This window comes from Dipodomys ordii, unplaced genomic scaffold (genome assembly GCF_000151885.1).
Source record: "Dipodomys ordii isolate 6190 unplaced genomic scaffold, Dord_2.0 Scaffold50, whole genome shotgun sequence".
In the NCBI taxonomy this organism is placed as follows: Eukaryota; Metazoa; Chordata; class Mammalia; order Rodentia; family Heteromyidae; genus Dipodomys; species Dipodomys ordii.
The window spans coordinates 8,720,581-8,748,387 of record NW_012267266.1 but is presented as its reverse complement, the minus strand read 5'-3'; the positions used below and the strand labels follow the sequence as shown (position 1 = coordinate 8,748,387).

The 27,807-nt window shown below is 34.9% G+C and overlaps 1 protein-coding gene across 1 annotated transcript in view; it reads left to right on the top strand.

Annotated features, from left to right (window-relative positions):
* Positions 1 to 27,807, top strand: part of Fer (fer (fps/fes related) tyrosine kinase) — a 356,813-nt gene that overhangs the window by 237,264 nt on the left and 91,742 nt on the right. Inside the window, exon 15 of the mRNA XM_013020434.1 lies at positions 13,332 to 13,455. Coding sequence (XP_012875888.1) covers positions 13,332 to 13,455 — 124 coding nt within the window. The remainder of the gene's footprint in view (positions 1 to 13,331; positions 13,456 to 27,807) is intronic.

Below are 27,807 nucleotides of genomic sequence, written 5' to 3'. Positions count from 1 at the left end.
TGTTCATGCATCTTGTCCACCTTTTACATATGTTCCTAAAGCTCAGCTATATTGTCTGCTTTTTATATACTGTCTTTAATATCAGGTTATTAAAAACAATGAAAACAATAGTGCTAAAATGAAAAATGTTAAGTCATTGTGGGATAGAAATGTTAGTGAGTCACTGGGAAGAGTCACACAGAACTAGTCCAAGAAAAAAAAAATCACATTCAGAGCTCATGAGTACTTAAAGAAGTTTGCTTAGATTTTTATACCATCTTGATTTCTCCTTCCTATATAATTGACTCCCAAATCAATCTAGTCTGGCTACTTAGCCAAAAATACTTTCAAACAATTATCTGAATCTAAGTTACAATAAGGAAATGCTTCATTCAAAATAATCTTAAGTGACATCTAACAGTTATTAATGGACATCACTTTGCTAAATGTGGATAATGAAACTTAATTTTTTCAAGTTCATTCTATTTGCCATTCATTTAAAAAGAGTCAATATGTTAAGGCTTATTCCCACTTCAGGGCCATTTTAAACTCCTCCTAAGCCTGGAAGAAGGGCACATGGCATAGTCATACCCTGCATTTCCTGTCATTTCAGACCACCTGGAAACCCATTTCATTAGTTACATTCTTCCACCTTCTGTCAGTTGAATTAGTTAATTTTACTTGTTTTCTATTTTGATGTGTTCTTGCTATGTAGTTCATAATCCTCCTACCTCAACCCTCTGAGTGCTGGTATTATAGGTAAGCTTCACCATGCCTGGCTCATTATCTTTCTATTAATATACTTAATTTATATATATATATATATATATACTTAATATAATTAATATTAATATACTTTCCTTCCCCTATAGCCATTAACAGCCAAATAAACAGTGGAGTAATAACACAGGGAATGACTTACAATACAACTGATATTATTGCTATGTTTTTTCCAAACTTTTTTTCAAATTTTACGAAGTTAATTTATCTGGGGAGGGGAAGAGGAATAACAAAACACTGAAACAAGGACACAGGATGACCCCTTGCAACAATGATACCTATAGGACATGATATTGGAAATGAACTTTACAACTTCAGGTGGGGTGGAGTGGGGTGGGGAGGAGTGTGAAAGGTGGGGGAGGGAAGGGATAATGGGACAATAACAAGGGAAGGGGTAACAATGATCCACAAGTAATGCACTCATTGCCTTACTTATATAACTGTAACCCCTCTAGAGAACATCTTTACCATAAAATAAAATTTAAGAAAATAGATTGATGAAAGGTTAAAAAAAAGAAGTCTATATGTGTAAATAAATTAAATAACTTTCCAAAATTTACTAAAACAATCAATAGTTAATGTAACTATACTAAATGCATTTTTAAGGTTTAAATTTAAATATAAATATGCCAGTTAATTCCAGGAACAAACATTGTGAAGGCTTGTTATCAGGGGAAATTTGTATAATAAAAGATTTCTTAAAAATGGAATGTATTGGCTGGGCAACTGTGGCTCATGCCTGTAATCCTAGCTACTCAACAAAACCAGCCAGGGCAGGAAGATCCATGAGACTCTTAGCTCCAATAAACCACTCAGAAGACCGGAAGTGGTGCTGTGGCTCAATTTGTAGAGCGTGTGCTTGAGACTGAAGAGCTGAGGGACAGCGCCCAGGCCCAGAGTTCAAACCCCATGACCAACAAAAAGAAAAAATATATATTCTGCTGTTGTAAAATATAATTCTTAAAGTGAGGAGGGAAAATTTTTGCTTCTTTCTGAAGACAGTTTATTAAGAATTAAACACTGAAAGATTTGAAAGCTAAAAGATAATTCTTGTAATCCAAACACTACAAATGTCAAATCAATAAATATTTATTAAATGTCTAATATTTTTTAGGTAAGATGCAATATTACTTTGGACTAGAATAATAATATAATATTTACATATATTACAACCTCAAATATTAAAAATGTACAAAGAAATTTTTCAAGTACACTTGTTCCACTGTATATAGAAATCAAGTATTTCTGTAATTTCTATTTTATAGAGGAAGAAATTATGGGAATAAAGTATTGTTTTGTATAAGCCTGCAGATAAAAAATAATTTCTAATAGTATCCAGCACCAGTACTGCCAAATTGTAGTAAAAGTCTAAGGTTGGGCTCAAGAAGTGCTCAACAGGCCTTCACAGTGGTCCAACAGCACTACGTAAAGTACACCTAAAGAATAAGAATATTAAAAAAGCAAGAGTAAAGATGCATGCAGTAGTGGCATCCCCACTACCCTCTATCTTAGCAATTAAGTGCTCAAGTACATTGTATGGAATATATCAACCATCAAGATAGTAAGATTAAAACAAATATTGAAATGAAAAATAATTATTACCAACAAGAACTTTTTTCCAACTCCTTATACTTAGGGAAAGCATTAGAATCTGTGACTAATGTTGCATTGCTTACGTATTCCCATTTGAGGGCAATTTTTTAAAGTTTAAACTGAGTACATATTCTAGTCTATTCTTCTCTGTCAAACTGGATAGATTTGGAAAATAAAGCCAGCCTGTACAAATGTCCATTTCTCTTGAGCTTCCTTCAAGAAAGAAGGATATGCCTCTTATTGGGAGTCTGTGTACTGCATATCATCTAAGCAATGAGAAGAAGAAGTCTAAGGCTGGGCCTACAAAAAGTGTTGAACACTTTGCTGAAGTGCTTTACAGTAGATACGTGTTGTAGAAAATTTTATATGCATTTACAAAGTTTATATGTATTTACCAAGTCACTTATGTGATAGAGACAGCTCCATGTTGGGGTAGAAAATACACAAAGAATCACTTTCTAGGAATCAACTGCCCTCTGATAGTTTACATCCAGAGAAAAGTTGCCAACAGATTTATATCAGCAGTCCATATTATTTTCTCATACCTGAATACTATCATAGAGTTGATTTTAATAGATGTTGGCTACTCAAGTAATAAGACAAGATAGATTTCATAAAAACTGTATTTTTCATTTCAGAACATGAACACTGGAAAAAAATAGACAAGAAGATTTACACAAATTTATTTTTAGAAGTGCCCACTGTTCCCTAATTACATTATTCAAGTGGATAAATACGCTAAGAATTAGGATAAAATTGGCCCTAATTTTATAGGAAGACAAATAGGACAAGAAAAAGTGAATGCAAACTTATTTTATTTCAACTTTGGACACCAGGTAGGGATTCTGGCAAAACAGTTTATCTAGTAACTGTGATTAACAATACACTTCCCTGTTATGGTTTTTTGATGACTTTTTTTGTCTATGTCTCTAATATTTAATAAAAATTTAAATTTTATTGTCAAGGTGATGTACAAAGGGGTTACAGTTACATAAGTAAGACAGTGATTACATTTCTTGTCTAATTTGTTACCCCTTCCCTCAATTTTCTCCCTCTTTCTCTCCCCCCAATTTGTACAGATCATTTTCAGCATATTGTCTTATGAATATTGCTATTGCATAGGTTCTCCCTTGATGACTAAGTTTTAAGACTTATTATTACACTGTGGCTATAGACCTGTTTTTTAGCACTGCTGTATTCCAAATGCTCTTGGAGCTATTTCGAGCAATTTGTGAATCTTTTAAGGAGAATCATTTCCTTTTGCCAGCATATCCAAATATTTTAGTGGATCATAACCTTACCATCTTCTGAGTTTAAAGTTACAGGTTATAGCTACTCAGGAGGCTGAGATCTGAGGATCTCGGTTCAAAGCCAGCCCAGGCAGGAAAGTCCATGAGACTCTTATATCCAATTAACCACCAGAAAACCAGAAGTGGTGCTGTGGCTCAAGTGGTAGATTGCTCACCTTGAGCTTGAAGAGCTCACGGACAGCACCCAGGCCCAAAGTTCAAGCCCTACAACCAACAAAAAAATTATTTTAATTAAAAAAATAAAAGTTACAGGTTAGTTAGCTGAATAAAACTGTTACTCTTTGATAAATGGATTTTTTTCTTATAAAAATAAATGTTTCATAAATACAAAGGAAAGCTTTCCCATAGGTTAAAAAAAAATACCTTCCTCTGTGGAAGAAGATACTGAAAAGACACTGGTAATTTAACACTTGGCAATTCCAGGTTGGTGCCTCTACAGTGTGAAAATATTTATTTCACCTTAGTCTGACTGTCTTATGTTGCAGAATGAATGAAATTTTAAGAATATCAGTAATAATTTTAGTTTTATTTATTGTTTCCTAGCATTAACAAAAAAAATTTACCTCTGAAGGCACAGTTAGAAGTAATAAATGCTGCTCTCACTGTAAAAGGAAGACATACCAGTATAGATACCCGAACCCTTAAGCAAAATGCTTGCCTGGGGCCATTACAGCCAAATAAGAAATGATGCCTAGGAAAGATTTTAGTCACTTTAATGAAATCCAGGGGAAAAGCTGTCATCTCATATTCTGCAGAGTTCTAGATTATACCTTTCCTGCATAAACTGCCCTGCAGTATGGCTGTCGGATACTAGGAGCCATTGGCGTGCATGGAGCAGTCTCCTAATCCTGACCCCATCCCTACTTATTGCTAACATGTTCTTGGACCAATGTCTGGAAACATATGAGTCAGTGGAAAAGAATCATTTCCTGTTGCCAGCATATTCACATTTTTTGTGGTTCCTATTATAATAATGCTCTGTGTGTACAGTTAGATAGACACTTAAGATAACTACCTCTGTTTATAAACAATTTTTTCTTCATGGCAAATAATGTGAAAAAGTCCTATTTATATATGGCATTTTTCTGTCTACTTACTACTTAAACTTGTGTTTAGCGTATAACATAATCAAAACCCAAGAAAAGCGATTAATTTGATAAAAATCTGGTATGTAAGTTCTTCTGATACTCTCTCGTTGGCTTTTAGCCTAATATTCTAATGAAAATATTTTTTTTTGTTAACTTGCGCATGATGTTGTCCTTAGTATCTTACTAGATCTAGGCTTTCTGGGAACTCATAAAAGCTTGGAATTGGGAAAGGTGCTGGTGGCTCATACCTGTGATCTTAGCTACTCAGAAGAGATCTGAGGATCTTGGTTCAAAGCCAGGAGTGGAACTCTGGCTCGAGTGGAAGAATACCAGCCTTGAGTGAAAAGCCACAGGGACAGGCTTTGCCCTGAGTTCCATTAGAAGTAATATAATACACACCCTTCAGTATACAGTACTGTCCTACACACAAACACACAAATAAATGACGTAGAATGAATATTCTGTTTGAGTGAATGTGAAAGGGTCACATGGATGAAAAATTAATAGAAGTTTATATGAAACAATGAAGTATTTCCTGTTGGTAAAAACATATAAGTAGTGATGGGCTAAATAAGGCTTTGCTTTTCAGAGTTAAGTGAATTGGTAAAAGTTAATTTTTGGTGAGTTGAGAAGTCTGTATAATGAGAGTGAATAAACTGGATAAAGCCAATTTATACCATGTTGTTTATTGAGATCTAAAAAGAAAGTGCTTACTAAGTAAATGGTTATGATAGAGACAGGAAAGGAGTAGGAAGGAGATTATAAACTGAATATATAAGGTAAAGTATGTGTATCATTACTGTGACCAAGACCCTGACAGCAACAAGGGAAGAAAGCTTTATTTTGCTCATGATTTCTGAGTGTTAACTCAGCATGCCCCCATCCACGTGGGCAGAGGAGTATTGTGGTGGTGGAAAGATTTAGAGGAAGAGGAGATGATCACATCCTCACTATTTAGGAAGCTGAAAAAGATTTGGATCTGGGGCAAGATGAAGCTCCCAAGGACGTATCCCTGGTGATCTCTGTCCTCCAGCTTTACTATATCTACTGAATCTCCTACATTCTGGAACCTCTCAAAATATACCAACTGGAACCAATGCTCAACACGTGAACTTAGAGAGGGATATTTTATATTCAATATAATAATATGTTGATTAACAAAATATGCTGGAATGAATAAAATGATAGCATAAGTTATTAGAATGATAATGAGAATTACACTGGAGACTTGTAGAGGAGCTCCAAGTTTATTAAAGATCATATATATGCAGAGATAGACTTTATAGTCCTGATGTAAACAAAAGACAATTGAAGACATGCACAGTAAAATCAGATTTGATGCTAAATGCTCAAAGTAGAGCATATTTAAACTGGGAACCCAGTGATAGTGACTTAATTCCCTCCTCATCCCCATTTTTCACTAGGTCTAGAGTGGCTCTTAGAGGTTTCTTTATGTAATGAATACAATACAGAGGAATTGAGCAAATTGTCCAAGCTCCTACAATTACCAACGAAGTCGGAATAAGAAAAGTTTATGGTCTCCAAATTTATATAGTAAAATTCTGTTAAAATTAATCTTAAGTAATACAGAGAACATTAGGGTTTTTTTTAAATAGAACTTGATAATATGAGTGAAAGTACTTGTGCCAAGACTATTTGGAGACATCCAATTTTAAAACTGGGCAAAAGGCTAGACTAATCATTTTTTAAAGACAATATATAACAAATGAGTATTATGCTCACCTAATCAGAGAAATTCAAATAAAATGATGATATATTCATACTTGTTAGGATGACTTCTACAAAAAAGAAGCGCTGGTGAGAATGTGGAGAAGTAAATCTCTTTTGTACTGTTGGGGGGATTGTAAAAACAAAGTTACTGTGGAACATTCTCATAACTTAAAAGCCAAACTATCTGTGATCCAGCCATCCCACCTCTAGTTATAAAATGAAAAGAATTTAAAATAGGATTTGAGTTATTTTTTCAAATAAATCCATAAATTAAGTATATTTAATATTATTTATAATATACATGAATTTGTAAACAAGCAAAATGCCCATGGATAGACTAAATGGATAAAGGAAATATATTCTATGTGTACAGGGGAATATTATTCATCCTTATAAAAGAAGCAAATAATGTCCTACACCATAACACATCTAAGCCTGTGGACATTATGCTAAGTGAAATAAACCAGTCACACGAATACAAACAGTGCATGCCCTGCTTATAAGATATATCTGAAGCAGTCAGACTCACAGTAATAGTACAGTGGGAGTTACCAGAGTTAGGAAGGGGGCGGGGGACAGTTTTTTAATGTGCAAAGAATGTCTGGCATGAAATAAATATCAAAGATATGGGAATTTGTATACAATCATCAGTGTTGAACTGTGTGCTTCAAAGAATAAATTTGCTTCTTGCTTTTTTAACCACAAATTAAAAGGTGAAATGGAGACTTGGTGTTCATTCAGACTTTGCTGTAATATGTCCTTTTCAAGTATGTTTTAATGTAATATACTTTACAATATGTGAATCAGTATTATAATGATTGAACGTATTTCAGTCACGTAAAATCTGGCTATGAACAAAAATTTGCATAAATGTGAATATATACCTATGTGTTTCTAATTATTTAAATATTAACATCTGACAATCCTTATAAAATGGCCATTAATGTTGTCTATTATGGATCTTAATATCTGTAAACATTTAATGTAAACTTTTTGAAAATATTATTTGCATTTATAATAGTTTTGGCCTTATTAATTTTAAATACACTTTTGTGTGCTTTTTCATTCTGTATCTTTTGAACAATCTAAGGATGACTACAATAGATGTCTTCTTTTCTTTTCCTCAGGATTTCTATAGCTGCAGATACATATCAAGTGAATATTCCACTGATTATTTTTATTTCAAAAAATGCCATGGTAGCACCAAAATATTTGAAGGGTGTTCTGGAGGGTTGAAAGCCAGTATCTTATTTACCTGATTTTCCTATTCTTTCCTGTATTTATGCTTTTATGCCAAGGACATCCTTGAGGGAAAGAAGTCAGTTTTGCCATCAATTTACTACCTACTACCTCTGGTAGTAAACAGTGGTTTGTGGAGAGGGAAGTGGCAGGAGGCTTAGGCTTTTAGTTTTTGTGGTTGTTATTTATAAATGTGTGAATTGATTGCTCAGTCAACTTTTCTGAGATTCAAGGTCTCTTTTGTAGCCAGCTCTGCAACAAAATGAAAGCAACAATATATTAATATTGGCTTTGAATACTAGTTTATTTTTAAATGTATAATTGAACACAACTAAATTTAACATACTAATTAGGGAACAGATTAATATCTTGAAAACATGAATGATGAATTATACATTTACATAATATTGGGGGGTAGTATCTGTCCCTTAATTTAATAAACTGAAGTTGTTTGAAGATAAATTAAGGTCTCTATGATTCATTGACAATAATTCATGAATAATATGGTGGTAACCACTCCTTTTCTCCAATTAAAAATTGTCAGATTAATATTCTTGTTTACATAATAAGCTGTCCAAATTTAAATATTATCAATTCCTCAAAGACCCATTAATATAAAAGAACATGTGAGATCACATTTTCCTAGCATGACTGGAAGTATTTGGGAAAGAGCTGTTGAAAGACGCAGCCTTTTATCTCTTGAAGTTGGTATAAACTCTTTGTTGAGGACTATTCAATAATATCAAACATTTAATGTAATATTTTAATACTCCTTCTAATATAGGTAGTAGTGTACCTATTAGATACCATTCAGTTACTAGAACAGAAGATATATAAAAAATTCTGGAGATTTTCTTAGTTCGCTTAATTTAAAAATCTACTTTAAAAATCTAGAAGGAAGTAGTCATGTTTCAATTAATATGTGATTCAGTGGCTCCAATATGTCATCAGTGCAGCTAATGTACGTAGTTCAGGCTGACGTTGAACTCTCCATCCTCCTACCTCAGCTTCCCTTATTCTGGGATTACAGCTGTGCACCACCAATCTCAGCTCTTACGATACTTTTCAGATACTTTCATTGTAAGACTACCAGGCATTTTAGTATCATGTGCTGCCTTGAGATTTCTGGTTGCACTTCTTACCTGTTCTCCCAACAGAGTTTCTTCCTCTCTTTAAGCATCTTCTTACACCTTATCTCATGTAAACTAAGCCTTGTACCTATCCCTGAACCAGTTGCCTCGATAGGGAATGGAATTCATTTATTGGGTTAATACAATGGAGGACCATTCTTACTCTTGAGAAGCCATGCTCTAAAGAAACTGTGCTGAGGGGAAGGCAGTGATAGACAGCGAACAACCGGCACCTGTCACAGCTCTTCATTTTTGGACAAAAAAAAACCCCAACAAGACAGCAGTCTTGAACAGTAAATAATAGTATATGCTACATGGTAGGCACTTAGTGCTGTGGATACAATTTTAATTTAAAAACCATCTTGATGCATAAATGGTATTAATCCTCTGCTTTGCAAAGGTTAGAGACTAAAGAAATTAACGAAAATCACATTGATTATTCTGACTTAACTATTCATGTTCTTTTCACCATGACAATCTCAGTAGTATTCCAAAAGTTGACTACTAAAGCAACGTTGATTACTAAGACAATTGAATATTGTCTTTGTAATTCATCATTGCTATAGAATTCTAGGAAATCCTCATCCTATTTGGTTTCATAGGTAATACCCATACAAAAACAACCCTGGTACAGAAAAGATGATAAAAAAGTTATGTTATCATCTTTCACCAACATTGAGCTCAAAATTGTTGTGTTGTGCTCAAGCAATTAACCTATGCTACACGTGTGCACACATTTATACGGGTGGAATGCAGTGCATGTATGAGTACTGTATACAATACTAGGGGGTTTAACTTGGCACTTCATCAAAATTACCAAAAAAAGTTGAAAGCACAACTCTACCCTCTCCAGGTATAGGGAACCTTCTCTTTGCAAAGAATAGTTGAATATTCATAACATCATTCATGGGGCATCTAAGATTATACAGATAGACAGCTAACTAGTAGCTGTCTGCCCCATAATCTACCAAGTGCTTTTGTAGGTCTTGTGAACTCATACTAACCTTGCATTGAATGGTGAAAACTATCAGCCTTTACTTCTTTAATGGTAATGATTCAGTAGTAGACCAAAAAGATTATTTCTGGATCAATAGCTAACCACACTTCTGCCACTTGGAGAGTTTTACTTGCTTTGAGGTTCCACATGTTTGTACTTGCATGAGACACAGGCTTTCCTAATTGAATCATAATTATGAAATTTTTACTGGAGGCCTGCCTTCTGTTTAGTCTTTTGTAAGCTGGCTAGTTACAGGGGTTTGTTGGCTCTGCTTCTTCAGACTACTTTGTCTGAAGGTGGAGTAGCTATACATTGGAAACAAATTTAAATTTTATTTAATATATGTAATTATTTTAAGCAAGATTTTTTTCTTTTACTAGGGCAGAAATATTGTTGATTTAACTATAAGACAATAATACATCCTTTTTGAAGCTTGGTATGGTGACTCATGCCTATAGTACCAGCTACTCTGGAGACTGATATTGGGAGGATTTATAGGCCAGGCCAGGGGGTAAATACCTGGAGGGATCAGACGCTATTTGAAAAATGAGAAGAAGAAAAAGGGCTAGGTGTTCACTCAAGTTATAGACCTGCTTAACTAGTGCAAGAGCCAGAGTTCAAGGAATACTGCTAAAACAAAAGAATAAGGGAAATTCCTCTGTGAATCTTTGGAAGTTGCTACTTAAAGCTCTAACTTCTTAGTATTACTGAATTAATATCATTTTTGTCTGATTTTTTAGTACTGTGTATTATCTTTCTTAAGGTAATGGACTAGCACTAAGCTGATATTGAATAATTGTTGAACAATGTGTGTAATTTATTAGCTTAGTCCATATTGGATGAAGATATACTGCACTCACTAGGGTTTATATTCTGCAGTAGCAGGTGGGGCAGGCAAAAAGGATTATATAAAGAAGCAAAGTTTAAAAGGGTGAGAAGAGGAAAAGTGCAGAATATGAAGTACCTTGGTGAAGGGATAATAACAGGATCCCACCGAGCATGAGATTGTACCATGGGCTCCTTTACAACTAAACAGCACAAAAGAGCTTTTCATTTGAACTTCATAAACTGAACAGTGTTATATGATTTCAAAACTAGAAGGGTATATTTTTCTAAAGCAGGCCAAACAAATATCTAGATTTTTAAAAATGTGTGAATACTGGTTCAGATAATAACTAATGATTTCAAGTTCATTTTAACAGATTTGTGTAGTGAGGAGAACTGAGGTTTGAATTCAGAGTTTCATACAAAAAGACACTAGCACTTGAATCATGCCTCAAGCCTATTTTTTGTTGTTTACATTTTAGTCTGTTACTTTGCTCTAGTTATTTTTGAGATTAGGTCTTACCTGGGCCAGCATGGACCACAGACCTTACATTTATGCTACCCATTGTTTCTGGAATGATGGGCATGAACCACCAAACCCTACATTTTTTATTAAGATGGGAATCTCAAACATTGTGGTAGCTGGGCTGGAACTGAGACCTTCCTGTTATTTTCCTCTCAAATATCGAAGTCATAGGTGGGAGCCACTGTAGTGTTCCTTTAACAGGAGATTTTGGTACGTCCTGGTAGGCTGAGCCATGTCTCTAACCTGTCATTCATTTTTCTGCAGAAGGATATTTAATTCTTTTTTGTGGTTGAATAGTACATATGTACATATGTGTACATATGCACACCACATTTTCTTTATTCTTCAGGTTGATCAACAGCTTGACTAATTTTATAGTTGGGCTGTCACATATAAACATGGTGTGCAGGTTTCTCAACTATATGTTGACAGGTTATTTTGGATATGAACTAGGAGATCAGTAGTAGAATTGTGTGGTAGCTAGCTTTATTTTGTATATAATTTTTATTTTTTTGTGCCAGTACCAGGGCCTGATCAGGGCATTGCTCTCTCACTTGGTTTGCTTGTTCATGGCTAGTGCTCTGCCACTTGAGCCATGTGTTCAGTCCCTATCTTCAGTTTATAAATTAACCTACATAAGCATGAAATATATTTTGGAGACTTAGTATTAAATGTAAACTATATAAACTATTATATTGGTAAATGTTGACATATTTGTGATAGGTTAAGAAAATATAGTATTAAAACTTCCCTTCCTTCAACTTTTTTTTTTTAATTGAAACATGACGCTAAAGGCTTTATTTTCCAATGTGGCTAAAAGATGAATGTAAGAATGTGTAAACTATTCATCCAGATTTTTCCCACTTATAGTGGTTCCCTTTTTTTCCATTTTGATTTGCTATGGCTTATATTTTCCATAGTCTGGTAGAATAAAACATACCGTAATATGTTGCATTGGGCTGGATGCTGGGTTATGGATAAAGGTTAAGGAACAAGGTTAAGGTCTAACTAGAACTTAAGTTATTGACTCAAAGACCTTTAAATTATTGAGTCAATTCCTTTAACACTAGTACTTCAAGATTAAGCAATGGGGCTTGTACAGTAGTTCTTCTGTGTCTCCTGATTTTGATGGATAGCTTGTTAATCTTTTTTATTGTTCATTCCTCTTTTACGGTCAAAGTTAAACAAGCTGGTATAGAATTCAGCAGAAGCCTCCATTCTCATTTGCTTAGAGCACCCATTTCCTCCCTTTGGGAACCTGTTTGAGTTTTATTGTGGAGATCTAGGATGATGAATGGAAATGCAGGTTGCACAGTTGTGTGATTTGCTCCTGAGGCACTCTGCCTGCTGGCCCTCAGGCAGCAGTAGTTTGGGCATTTCCTCAGAAAGGCGATAACTGTCTTTACAGTGGAGGTGTGTGACTTTCCTCTTTGCAGCCAACTGGCAGGCCAAGGTGCAGGGGAGGGGGGGGCTCAAGCTAAAAAAAAAAGCTCAGATAATCGACTTTGTTCAGGGAAAGATGGAGTTCTGAGCCCCATTTGTGCCGTCTTCGTTTAACTTTATACAATGTGGCTAACAGTAAATTTCGAAAAACTATTTGGATACTCTTATAGATGTCTTGGCCCATAATATCTTGTTTATCCAAGCCACCACTGGAATCTTATTTGGCACACAAAAATTCAGTCTGGGAAGTGTCTATATTGTATGCAAATTGGGACTATCTTTGTCTGCAGGTAATAACACAGAGGTAGAGAGTGGTGTGAATAGTTTTCATTTTTAATCAATCATTGAAACTAGTAGTGATTACAGCCATTTGTTTGGTATTAGGAAATAAGATAGAATTTTAGTAAAGCACACCTTAGCCACAGTGTGGCTTTGGAGAATTATTGTCTGGATAACATACAGTGTGAAGCACTCACAGAACTTAACCTGTATCTAGAAAACAGTATGGTGTTAGCCTGCTGACAAGAACAGTGTGTTCTTTTCAGGTTTTCTCTCCTTCCTCACCTTTAAACAAAGGGGTCAAAAACATGGCCACACATGTGGTTTTTGTTCTGTCAGACAGCCTTAGGAGGCTATGAATGTGACTTCTATCATGGTGTTCTCTTATTGTTCATTATTCAATTCCTTTAGGAGGTGATTTTCTCTCCTTTCTGAGAAAGAAGAAGGAGGAAATAAAAGTCAAACAGTTAGTGAAGTTTTCCTTAGATGCTGCTGCTGGAATGTTGTATCTCGAGAGTAAAAACTGTATACACAGGTAAGGAGAACACTTTCTCATATATTTTTCATGTTTATTAATAAGTTGCTAGGAAATGATGCATTTGCTCCCATATTACAGCAAATTTCTTCCATAATATGTATATTTTCTTTTTATATTTGGCTGGTTGATTTTACAGTTCACAGAAACACTTATTTGAAGAAAACATTGAGTTAGACAATAGTTTCAAAGTTTCACATGCTGATTCTAAGTGTAAATTGTGGTTTTTGTTGCTTATAGCTGACGGAGTTTTTTGGTGCTTTTTTTTACTAATAAATTTAAATCAGGTTAAGATATGATGCAGAATTCATGTCACACCTAGATATGGCTAGGTGTATGTAAGAAAATGAAGCAGAGAATGGGCACATTGTGTTCTGCTTCATAATACTGAGGAAGCTTCACTACCAGATTGTTGCAGATTTTATTCAAACTAGTTTCATTATTAAGTACGTTTTTTTCTCCCTGATGTGTCTTATTTTGTGGTCTGGTTGTGCTGAGGTTGTTGACTTGATATGGTAAGGTTGTCTAATGTGCAATTATAGCAAAACATACTCACCATAGTTACCTTCATCTTTATTGAACATTTATTTGTCCCCAGTGGACACTTTTGACCTGATTTCTTCAAAACATTTGCATGTCATTCAGTCTTACTCTGGTAGATCAAGATTATGATCTATTTTTCTAGTGTGGTTCATAGTATACACACTTTAAAAATATATTTCAGTGGCAATGCTATTTTTCTGGAAATTAAAATAAAACTAAGTCAGGCCTTTGTATGTCCATTTTACTTCTAATGAATATACATTCAATCTCATTACAAGAGTTTTTCTTGAACACCTATGGAATATTTGAGTTTGGACAAGAATTATGTTATCATTAATTTCATTGGTAGGAAACAAGTGTTGCTAAAAGCATGTTAACATAAAGGGTTTTGCTTATCATTAGGAATGTTTTTTGTTTGCTGAGATGCCAAATGTATTATGTACCACACACTCCACTCAATTCTCTACTGTACTTAATCATTTTGTCTCTGTTTTTTTTTGAATGATTAGGCCAACTATATAAATACATACTATTAACCTTATTTTATTAATTGAAGTTTCTGGTGCACTTCATTTAAGGGACCATTGTCTCAGATTCCTGTTGTATAGGGTGATTATCTTCCCCACAGGGGATTTTTCTTTTTAATTAGAATTTTAAAAAATCTAGATTGCTGATGACAGCAATTTATTAAATTTACTAAATTTATCTCTCTATGCCCATCATAGTATCTGCTGTAATGTGTCCCAACTTTACCTTCTACAACTTTTCATGCATTCACAAGTGTTTCAAAGTCAGCCTTTGTTGGACTACAATTCTGGCAGATTATACATAGTACTGTAACATTTGTTGCTGGAGAGGTTTCCCATTGAACATCTTGGACTGTGTCACTGAGAGCATGTTTGATGAATAAGTTTCAGCATCAGTGCCAACATTCAGTGATTGCTTGTGGCTCCCTGTGGTATATGTTGGGAAGAATTCAGATCAGCTACAGAGTTAGTAATTGATTAGTCATGTCTCACAAGCCCTGGTCCCAAATTTATCATCTTTTTCTTTTTGTCATTAATCTTAAATACACATCTAAGTTTTAAATGTTTGATGTGATTTTTTTTCTTACTGGCCACAGTATAGTAATAATTTTTCTATTAGTTCCATTGAATTCTATCTTCTTTCCCTTGTTAGTCATGAAAACTAGATACTTCTTACTATATCTCTAGGCAATGATCTTTTGTTCTTCGGTAAACTTACATAAATGCTCTTTTGGATAAATTCATTTCTGTCTTTTCATTTTAGTGCATGACTGATACATGACATTGTATTGAGAAAAATTATTCTTGCGTTAATTTTTTTTTTTTTGTCGTTAGACTTGAACTCTGGGCTTGGGCACTGTCCCTGCGCTCTTCAGCTCAAGGCGAGCACTCTACCGCTTGAGCCACAGCGCCACTTCCGGTTTTCTAGTGGTTTATTGGAGATGAGTCTCACAGACTTTCCAGCCTGGGCTGGCTTTGAACTCTGATCCTCAGATCTCAGGCTCCTGAGTAGCTAGGATTACAGGCGTGAGCCACTGACACCCAGCTTGTGTTAAATTTTGTATAGCAGCAAAATTTGTGCATATCTCTGAAAACAGTAGTCCCTACAATGGGATTTAACTTACAGTTTTAAAAAAAACATTTAAGACACATTGTCAAAAATATAAAAGTAAAAACACATAGTATTTACTATAGTGAAAAAGGTTTTTTTTCCTCTTTGGAAAAGAGTGAGATATTTAAAAATTGGTTTAAATAATGAAAACACCAAGATAACCTTTTAGTTTTTCTTGTATAGGAGTAGTCAACATACCCTATTTCTAACATTCCAAATATTATTTATTAAAATAATTACATGTGTGTGCTTTATGTCCAACAAATCTGAGGGAAAATTCATAACATGCTTTAAATTTTATATTAACTTTTAAATTTTATCCTGCTCACTGAGTAGAGGTCACTGGAACTTAATGCATTAAGGTATTCCTGATTGTCTCTCCCTAGACATAGCCTTTGAACTTTTGATGGATACATTTTCTTTATTTTTTTTATTACTGTGAGAAATGCAGAGCAATCTTTCATTAAGTAAAAAAAAAGTATGACAACTATAAAGTAGAAAGAAATAATTACATTGTGATGACATGCTTTTAGAAAATGTTCTTATAATTTCCATTTAACTTCCAGAAAAGTTGTGTTGATACTGTTTCTGATGGTAATAATTTCTGTTTCTAACTTGAGAATTTCTGACATCTTGCATTTGTGTTTAATTATAATCAGCTGAATTTTCTTTACAATTATTCTATAGGCCAATGTAATGTTTTCCCACCTGCTAGTATTTTATAAGACTACTGAATGTACACTGAGAAGCTGCAGCATGTGTGCATTCACTTACATTGCTTTCTTACTACATTGTTAGGTATAACTCCACAAAGAATACTAAATTTGATTAGTTTTGAGGTTCAGTGGATTGAGGTTCACATTAAATTAGACTTAAATGATAAGCATTTAAGATTCTATTGGTGATGAGTCTTGTTTTAAGATTAAATTAATTTGGGTTTCTAAAATTTGCTTTTGTACTGCTGTCTTCATTTACTGTTTTGTTGGTATTTTAAAGGGATAAACTGACTGGGGTAAAATGGCTTCCACCTATTATCTCAAATACTTGGGAGATGAAGATCAGGAAGATTGAAGTTCAAGGCTAGCCTCATTAAAAAGTTGGCAAATATCTCATAAATTAAGCTTTACATATTGTCACAAATTGAATCCCAACTTTATGGGAGATGTGGACAGTGGGAAGAAGCTACAAACAAAAATGAGACCCTATCTCAAAAAATAGCTAAAACAAAAGAGCTAGGGATCTGGCTGAAGTGGTAGAGCACCTGCCTAGTAAGCAACACAGTCCCAAGTTCAAACCTCAGTACCATCAGAACAAAAAACATAAGATAATAAAATTAAAGGGAGTACCCACTTTCTGCCATGTTTTTAAAAATAACCTATAGAGAGTATAGGGAACATTTCTTAGTTTTATGCTGTTCTGTGTCACTGTTGATAGCCAAAAAAGTTTTGTCTTAAAGAAGTGCCATATTTTTTATATTATTTTCACTTAATGTTTGATTGTTCTAACTCAGTGATGTTTTTCTTATAGAATAATAAATATATATTTGTCCAATCACATTTTTCAGTGAGTTGTGCATAACCATTGAAAACAATGGTATTTCCAGTATAAGAAATTGAACTTTGCTAATCTGAAAATCTGAAATCCCAAATGCTCCCAAGTCTGAAATTTTTTGAGCAGCAATAAAATACCTCCCACACTACGAAACTGTTTTATGTACAAAATTATTTTTTAAATGTATCTATTGTGTGAATGACTCATAAATGCATTGCACATGGTATCTCCTTGTGTGTATGCAAAATTTCATAATCCCACAAATTCAGAAATTCAAAAACACCTATAGTTCCAAGCATTTCAGATAAGGGATACTCCCTATGTATTGGTCAAACTTGTTTGGGGATGTGGTTCCTCCTTGCAGGTAGCTATAACAAAATATTATTAACAATTATATAAAGAGATAATGTTATGATAATATGTACAAAATCTTAGGGAGTAGTATAAAAAATGTGATCTGAGCTCTGATGGCTCACACCTTAATCCTAATTATTCAGGAGGCTGAGATCTGAGAATCGAGGTTGGAAACCAATACAGGCAGGAAAGTCTTTGAAACAATTACCTCCAATTACTCAGCAGAAACCAGTAACAAAGCTGAGGATCAAGTGGTAGAGCACCAGGTTTGAGCCAAAAGTATGCAGGCCCTTAGTTCAAGTCCCAGTACACACACACACACACACACACACACACACACACACACACACACACGAAGAAAAGCTGTGCAGAGAACACTGCCCAGTTGACTAAGACTTGATTGATTGCTGTGTTGTTGAATGGAAGGAGAATAATCTAGCTGAAGAAAAGTTGAAAGCAAAAATAACAATGAAAACAAAGCTGGCAATGTTGCCTATGAGAAATCACCTAATCAGGGAACTTCAGAGTTTGATATTACCAGGCTGAGAAATCTGAAGGGATATGATTTAAGGAAGTTTTTTCTACCAAAAGCCACATATACCATGTAATTAAGTTAAGATGGGTGAGCATATTTTCAAATTTTAAGAAAGTAGAAACATGGGTTTTAACTGGGTAAGTAGCTTGAACAAAAGTTCACAAAATCCTTCAAATTGTATGATCTCATGAGAATGTATAGTAGGTTTAAAACTAACTTTTTCAATTTCATTGGAAAAACTAATTTAAGAAAGCTTAATCTTAGCCCAGAAAAGAACAATACTACATTTCACGTAAGTGTTCTGGAAGGAAATTGCCTCACCCTGTGATTTCTGATCATGCTTATGCATGCACATTTTTAAGGTAAATGTCAAATGTAGTTTCCCTTTTATGTTTGTTTTTTTAAGACATTGTATTGTATGCTTTAAAAAATTGGGAAGCAGTGAGACCAGGAAAACACCTTTTTTTTGTCTTGCTCTAGTTGTAAACCCCATGTTCTTGGCTCACACATGCTTTGACAGCAAATTATCACACAAGATCAGGTTGAAATTTTCAGCTTGTAACATCATGCTGCCATTCAGAAATTATAGCTTTTGAAGCATTTTGGAGTTAGGATTTGAGATTATGCCAGTTCATTCAACTATAATCCTGATAGCTGACATTCATTGGGGTTTACTGAGTAGCAAACAGTGGAATCAATAGATGTAAAATCAAGAGAATGCAAGCTTTATGAGTACAGTTATTTTTACTTACATTATTCACTGCCAATTCCATTTTGGTACAGTGCCACTTCAAGGTGAATGAACAAATTTTCAAAACTAGAAGAGTGGATATCATAAGCTTATCTTATGCATTAGGGAATTTATTAGTTAGAAAATAGTATCTTGCACAACCAACATCATAGTAAAAGAAAATGAATTTGGGCCCTCTGCATCTGTCCTAGAGACACTTTGAAATGACTGTTAGAAGCATTGCCTCCATTATGAAGGAGACTTGGGCAGAGGCTATCTGCCACTGGGTGAAACGAGGTGTCTTTCTGGACTTGTAAGGACAAACATGAACAGAAGAGAATGCTAAAGCCTGTCATATGTCATTTAAAGCAGCTGTACCAAGAAGGTGCTATTCTCAGTGAACAATTAATGCAATGTGCTTTGGTACTGAAGTTCTGTTTAACTAGAGCCTCAGTTTTTAAGTTTTTTTTTAATACACGATTGCTTAGACACCTCCCTTCTGTTATCTGTTAATTAAAACAGAATCAGCATAGAGATGTGATCATTTCAGTAGATTGACTAAGCATTTGTGACTGACTTTCTCATTCTGATGTTTGGGTATAATTTTGAATAGATTAAGCTGTGTTTTTATTTTTAACTTCTAGACCAATTTTGCTGCAATACAGAGAGAATTGCTGAATAATTTGAAATATACCAAAAATATATAGACTTCTCTAACTACTTTTGCTAGTACAAGAATGCTCTACAAATTATTTATCTTGCTACCTTATTCAGTGTGAAAACATCTCACTACTGATTTGACTCACTTTAATTAAAGAATTTCCCCTGGAGTTTTGTGTGTGTGTGTGTGTATGTGTGTGAATAAATATGAATATATTTACATGAGTAAATACATATGTGTATAGATATATATGAATGAAAGAGAAATCTTCATTTTTACTATAATGAGTTAACATGTTGGCTTGTTGGCTTGAGCTAATGTACCATGGTGTCTTGTTACCTCCTTGAAAAGCAAGAGATTTGCCAGGCACTGGTGGCTCATGCCTGTAATCCTAGCTACTCAGAAGGCTGAGATCTGAGGATTGCAGTTCAAAGTCAGCCCAGGCAGGAAAGTCCGTGAGACTCTTATCTCCAATTAGCCCCCGGAATACCAGATGTGACACTATGGCTCAAGTGGTAGAGCTCTAGCCTTGAGCTGAAGAGCTCAAGCACACAGTCCCAGAGTTCAAGCCCCATGACCTACAGAAAAAGAAAGAAAGAAGGAAGGAAGGAAGGAAAGACAGAAAAGAAAAGAAAGAAAGAGGTATTTGGTAAAGGGGCAGAAGACAAGTAAACTTTGACTTACAGTTATTGGTAGAAAAGTTGTAGCATAGCATACATACAACATTATTTAGAACTCAGGAATACCTAGTGAACCAACTGAAAGTCCTCTAACATTAGCAGAAAGGAAGAGAAGGCAACAAGAGGGCTTTTTAAAAGGATATGAAAGCAAAACTAAGGAAGTGGAAAAAAACCTCCTGTGCTCCTGGATTGGGAGGATTAACATTGTGAAAACAGTAATACTGCCAAAGGCTATCTACAAATTCAGTGCAATACCTATCAATAGCCCAACCTCATTCTTCAATGAAATAGAAGAACCAACCCAAAAATTCATATGGAACAATAAAAGACCCCAAATGGCAAAAATGATTCTTAACAGAAAGAACAATGCTGGAGGAATATCAATACCAAATTCAAACTCTACTACAAAGCCATAGTAATCAAAACAGTAATCAAAAATAGACCCAAGGGCCAATGGAATAGAATTGAAAATGCAGAAATGAACCCACAGACCTATAGCCATCTAATCTTCAATAAGCGAGCTAAAAAAAATAGAATGGGGGGGGGCTGGGAAGGTGGCTCAGTGGTAGAGTGCTTGCCTTGCATGCGTGATGCCCTGAGTTTGATTCCTCAGAATCATATAAGCAAAAAGAAAAAAAGCTGGAAGTGGCTCTGGGAGTCAAGTGGTAGAGTGCTAGCCTTGAGCTGAAGAGCTGAGGGACAGCGCCCAGGCCCAGAGTTCAGGCCCCACAAAAAAAAAATAGAATGGAAGACAGATAGCCTCTTCAGTAAATGGTGCTGGCAAAATTGGTTAAATACCTGTAGAAAACTAAAGCTAGATCTGTATATATCACCCTGCACCAGAATCAACTCCAAATGGATCAAAGACCTTGAAGTCGAAGCAGGCACCTCTAGGGTTCCTTGGCACAGGCTGAACCTTTCTTATTAGAGACCCAGAAACACAACAAATCAAAGAAAGGTTGGACAAATGGGATTCTATGAAACGGCAGAGCTTCAGCATGGCAAAGGACATAGCTAGCAAGATCAATAGAAAGCCCATGGATTGGGTAAAGATCTTTACTAGCCATAGAATGAACAAGGATCTCATATCTAAAATATACTTAGAACTCACAAAATTAAATTTCCCAACAACAAATCCTCAAAGAAACAACTGCCTGGTTAAATAGGGGGCTAAAGACTTAGAGATATTTTTCTGAAGAGGAAATAAGAATGGTCAATAGACACATAAAGAAACGTTCAACTTCTCTAGCCATAAAAGAAATGCAAATCAAAACAACATTGAGAGTCCACCTCACCCTAGTTAGAATGGCTATAATCAAGAACTCTAACAGATGCTGGATGGGATGTGGCCAGAAGAGAACCATACTGCATTGTGGTGGGAGTGTAAACTTATTCAGTCACTCTGGAAAGCAGTATGGAAGTTCCTCCAAAGACTCCACATAGAGCTCCCCTATGACCCAGCAATCCCACTTTGGGGCATTTACCCAGATGATTACAAACAAGGCCACACTAAAGCTAACAGCACAACTATGTTTATCACAGCATTATTTACCATAACTAAAATATGGAACCAATCCAGATGCCCCTCAGTAGATGAATGGATCAAGAACATGTGATCAAGAATATGGAATTCTATGCCTCCATCAGAAAGAATGACATTGCCCCATTTGTTAGGAAATGGAAAGACTTAGAAAAAATTGTATTAAGTGAAGTAAGCCAGGCTCAAAGAAACATAGGTCCCATGGTTTCCCTTATTTTCAATAATTAGTATATGTCTAGGATAAGCAGAAAAGGTCAAAAGCTATGTACATATGACCATATAAGATGATGTTAAGCGAAATGAACCCCGAGATAGGGATGCAAGAAGTTTTGTCTTTGTTGTTGTTTAATGTACTTACAGTATACTATGTGATTTTTTTTGTTTCTCTTGTATGTTCTTCCCCTGTGGTATAATCCCTGTTTTTACTATATTTGATCTGGTGCCCTGCATCTAATTTAGGGAGGGGAAGCGATATAAGAAAAAGCTGAAATAAAGATACAGGTTGACCCATTGTAACAATGAGTTGTACAAAACACTATGTTGAAAACAAACTTTTCGACTTTGGAGGGGGAGGGAGGAGTTGGGAAGGTGGGGAGGGAAGGGGTGGTAGGGGAAAAACAAAGGAGGGGGTAACAATGCTCAATAGGAAATATACTCATTACCTTACTCATGTAACTGTAACCCCTCTCTACAGTATATTTACAATGAAAATATTTACTAAAAAAGAAGGCTTTTTATACTTTGGTCAAGACTAGCCTTATGTCATGTTAACAGAATGATAGGAGAGAAAACTGCCTGTTACTTCACCCTGTTCATTATTTTTTACTTTCGCTCCATCATTTACAGTAAGTACATTTTTTATTTGTAGTGTTGAGTCCTATTCAATTTCAAATAGCTAGAATTCTTTTTTCCTCTAGAGGTCTTTTCTGCTTATAGAGGACAGAAACTCCTTAAGCAGAAGGGATTTATCATAAGAAAACAGGGTTACTTTACAGAAGTATATGGCAGGTCATTCAGCTAGCTTAGGCAGTTCTTGAAACCAGGACTGGGAACAGTGAAGGTCCAAGGCAGCATCCTACATTCCTTTTGCAGCCTCTACTCAGACTTCTTTTCATCACTATCTTTTGACTGTCTTAATGCTTCATTTGTGCTTTCTTAGAAGACTGTATTCCTGTATCTATTTCTAAAGGGATTCCAAGTGGCAATTGAGTCAATGTAACCTTATAGGCAGAGCATCTAAAGCTAATTGTCTTTGAGTTCAAATTTTAAGTTCTTCTCCAAACTGATTAGTCTATCTTATGTTGAATACCCTTGTTGTAATTACAGAGGTAGCCAGGGAAGATTATGAAGGAACTCAAGGAACCCCACTCTGTATGTGAGGGGTGCTTTTGGGAGATGAGACACGTTAGGTTCTCTAAAAGAAGGCTGTCACACACTGAGTACCCCCATTGCTAAATATATTCATTATTTCATTTAATTTTTACATTTTATCTCCACTTTAAATGTATCCCATTTTACAATAGGACAGTTATATCCTAAAAGAATAATTTGTCCATTGGCACAGAATAAGAGGAAGTCTTTACAGAATGTTTTTCCTTTAACTCATATGCCATGTACTACTCTCTTGAGCCACAGTTCCTGGTCATACATTCAACCATGAAACTAAACAATCTATAGTTTAGAAGTAGTGTACTGTGTCTTAAGCTATGACATGCGGCATTTTAGAATGCTTGGTGCATTTTGAATTTGCTGTATTTTAAATTTATAGTGGATTTATTCATCTCTGCAAGTCAGGGAGAATGGATATATGTATATTTTTATGTTGGACTTATGTGCATATGGGTGTGCATGTGTATCTACATATACACCAATTAAATATGGTTTACTGTTTACTGAGTAACTCTCCCAACTAGAATGTAAGTTCTATAAGGACACTGATTTTATTTTGTTCATTAATTGATCCATAGTACAGCAAAGACTACCAACAGGTAGTTAGTATTTAGTAAAAATGAATTGAATTAATGAATAACCGGTGTTGTTCAGTACATTTCTTTTCCTCTTTATACAAATATAGGGATAACCTTTGCTTACTTAAATGGTAGAGATAGATCTAAAGAATTTTCCTTCAGAAATCCAAAGGGACCTCAATTTAGTGAGAAGACACCATGTCTCTGTACCATTTTAAGATTGTTAAAATTTCTGTTTAGCCAAGAGTACAGAAGTGCTGCAGAAAAAGATAAACACATAAGCAAGGAAATATGAACTACCAAGTTTCTTTTGCTCTTGTGCACAGAGTTTCTAATCATGATACCAACAGGAGCCTAGTTAAATGTAAGAAACTCATTTTCTTCTACACTATTATCAAACTTAAGCACCACTTAGGGAGATTTATAAGTACTACATTACTCATGCATCGGTGTAGTTCATTTTAATGAACTGTTTAAAACATAGAGTTCTTCTTGTTCTTGTCTCATTCATGTCATCAAGGCCACATCATCCCTGTGGGGGAAAAGCAGTTAAAGCTTAGGTGTCTTTGTTCAGTTGATCCCTATCCGTACTGTATTATTGCACAGTTAATTGCTTTAGTCTTATTAACCATTTGGTTCTAAATGTTACCAATACTGAGGATGTTTAACCAACATTTGCAGTGATTGTCTACTATGGTTCTAGTGGTAAATGAAAAGCTCTTCTCCACACGGATCTTACAGAGTGCAGGAAAATAGATCATTAAGGCATTTAAAAGTATTAAGCAAATGCAGAATATTGCATGCATGTATAAATTAGTATATAGGAAATGAACTGGTGGAGGTACAAACCATTTTATATTTCTATCTAAAATAGATAGAGGAGCAAGTCAAATGATTGCCAGTGAGAAGAGCATCTAGCAATGTACAGCAGATGCAACAATGCCATGAGCAACTTCCTGGTACCTGTGTCCAAAGTGGCTTCCACCAAGGAAGACAGGAAGTGAACTTAGTCATTAGATGGCCAGATCACAGATACCTTGTTTAGCCACTGAATGAGCTAGGGCTTTTAGTATGCATGAGATGAGGGTCAATGAGGACTAATTTGATCTTGACTAGCTTTTTGAAAGACAGGTTGGAATTACCTTTGAAATAAGATTTAAGGGGCAAGTACAGAGTGAAAAGACCAGTTAAAGGTATATTGCTATCATCTAGATAAGATGGGTCTTGGAGCACCAGGTGGTAGAAATAATGAGGAATGATCTCATTCCAGATATGTGGAACATTCTCATATTCTCACAGAGACCTTAAGTTCTTCCTATGTTATTTTCCATATAAAGTGTGGTGCACAATCTCTTCATATTGTTGATCTGTCTGTTTTGGGTACCCTGATGTATCACTTCTAACACTGATTTCTTTCTCTCTTGAACTCAAGATTTGCATATTCAGCTGCTCAGTTGATCTTCCCTCTTGGGTCTTCCTACTGCAAAGTCAGACACTTTCCTTTACCACCCTTATCCAACACACTCAGGTCCTGTAGAATTTGAACCTACTGACCAAGTACTGACCAAGATGTCATGTACTGGATATGGTGAATTTAAAGACAGTTGTGTTTTTTGAGATATTTGAATAGTAGCACTTGTTTAATAGGTAGTTTCTTTGGGAGGACTTGATGAAAATGCTTATTTTAGTGATGGTTGTATAACTCTTGGAATCTACTAAAAGCCCATGAATTAAACACTGTAAAGGTGTAGTATGAGGAAAATGTAATAAAACTCTGACTAAATAATAAAAAATGTGATGCACATAGGTACTATCCATATGTGATGCACATAGGTACTTTTATTTTTGTAAGTCTAGTAATTCTAGCATTGTGATTCAAACTATAAAGAACAAAATAAAAGCAATATCAGAGCTCCCCTTTTCCCTGGGAGTTTGCCATTTGCTGAGTTCTGTACTTGTGCTGGTTGTAACTGAACAAGATAAAAAGCTTTACAATACTACATTCTATTATTTGCAATGGAAAAGTGGTAGAAGAAAAGAGTGGTGCTCAGAGTTTAATCCACAATTTTTTATATTTTTATTGAGTATTTATTTCCCAAATAAATTTTAGATATTTAATAATTATTGTTTGTAAATAAAATTCTGGAATAATATTCATAACTTATAGAGGGTCATATCTCCTTGCAGTGTCTGGTTTTATGACTTGTAGATCAACACAATTATTTATTTTTATTAACTTAAGTGAATAATTTAAATATTTGTATTGACTAATAATGATTCATTCCCAATACTACACGGGAATTATTACTATCTGAACTACTAACATAACTTGAAAAAGGAGATGTTATTCACTTGCTAGTAAGTATAGTGTATAAAAGCCACCCCTTTGCAAACATGAATTATGCACTATAAAATAAAATTACCCCTAAAATGGCAAGTCTTAAATTCTTTTATAAAATATTTTGGCATAATTAGTATTTGTGGCCTGGTATATGTATTTCTACTTATTGTCAGATATTTTTATCATTGTAGAAAAAATTACCTAATTTGTTTTTTTAATGCTCTTTAAATAATTAACTTGGGCTGGGAAGGTGGCTCGGTGGTAGAGTGCTTGCCTCACTGCATGAGGACCTAGGCGCGATTCCTCAGCACCTCGAACAGAAAAAGCCGGAGGTAACACTGTGGCTCAAGTGGTAGACCACTAGCCTTGAGCTGAAAAGTTCAGGGACAGCGCTCAGGCCCAGAGTTCAAGCTCCATGACTGACAGAAAGAAAGAAAGGAAGGAAGAAAGAAAGAAAGAACTTTTGCATAGTTTGGCTTGCATTTTGCAGGAAGGAATGAGTGCACATTTTCTGTGAACTGTTTAGTAAGTATTTTTCAGATAGTAGGGAATTTAATATGAATCTTACATAAAAGAAAAAGTGAAAAGCAAGGGGAAAAGGAAGGTGGAAGGAAGGAAAGAACAAGAGAGGAGAAGGCAGGAAAGAAGAAAAACAAAGAAAAGAAAGTCCAAAGGTTGTTTTTAAAACTTTCTAGAAAAATAATTACTACTTGTTTCACCCATGAGTGCTAATCTTCATTTTTATTTTTCATTGATTCATTTTTTATTATGCACAAAGAAAGAATTTGATACAAATCTGTATCTACTGTGCTACATTCCATATTTTATGTCATGAGTTGGTTTGAAGACTTTGGAAAGCTTAGGGCATTAATTTTTCTCCATTGTTCATGGTAATTGAAGATGGGTGTGTGTGTGTGAGTGTGAATACGTGCATGTGCATACACATGTTCACTGGTCCTAAGAAGACTTGTACTCAGAGCCTGGGTGCTGTCCATGGCCTTTTTGCTCAAGGCTAGCCACAGCTCCATTTCAGCTTTTTAGTGGTTTGTTGAAGATAAAAGTCTCATGGACTTTCCTGTTCTGGTTGGCTTGAACTGAGAGCCTCAGATCTCAGCTGTCTGAGTAGCTAGGATTATAGGCATAAGGCACCACTAGCACCTTGCTGATATAATTGTTTTATGACTGTATTAATGTCAGCTATAGTCATCCTTTGGTTGTAGAACATAGGAACTCCTTACACATGTTAATGAAGGAATTCACATAAAATAATGTAACTGCTATTTAAAATCTCAAAAAATCTCCCGATGGGACATAAACAATAGGCCATTATACACAAATATCAATAAACTATACATATCTGAAATATATATGACATGTAATTTAAGAATTTTCCCTTTTTAATATGACATCATGCTTTATTATGAACTTTTAAAATTTGCTTTTATAAGAGAATATATCTCAGGTAAAATTATAAGTTTCATAGCAAATATATACTTAAGCATATATCCTAGTATAAATATTATTTCAATTTCCAAAATTTTTCTTTTATGATATCATATACACCCATCTGGTGAAACTCTTTTTTTCATAATGTATGTAGACTCTTTGACCCACAGATAAAATCAATCTTTGACCCACAGATAAAATCATTCACACTTGTACATCGAATGCCTTCTTTGTAAAAAGGCCCTGTTCAGACATGTTTCCTACTTTCAAGGAAAATGAGAGAAGTTGAAGAAATAAACATATCATGATAACTTAATAAACGCTACTGGAGGAGGAGAGTGAAGAAGAAACATAGAATTTTATAAG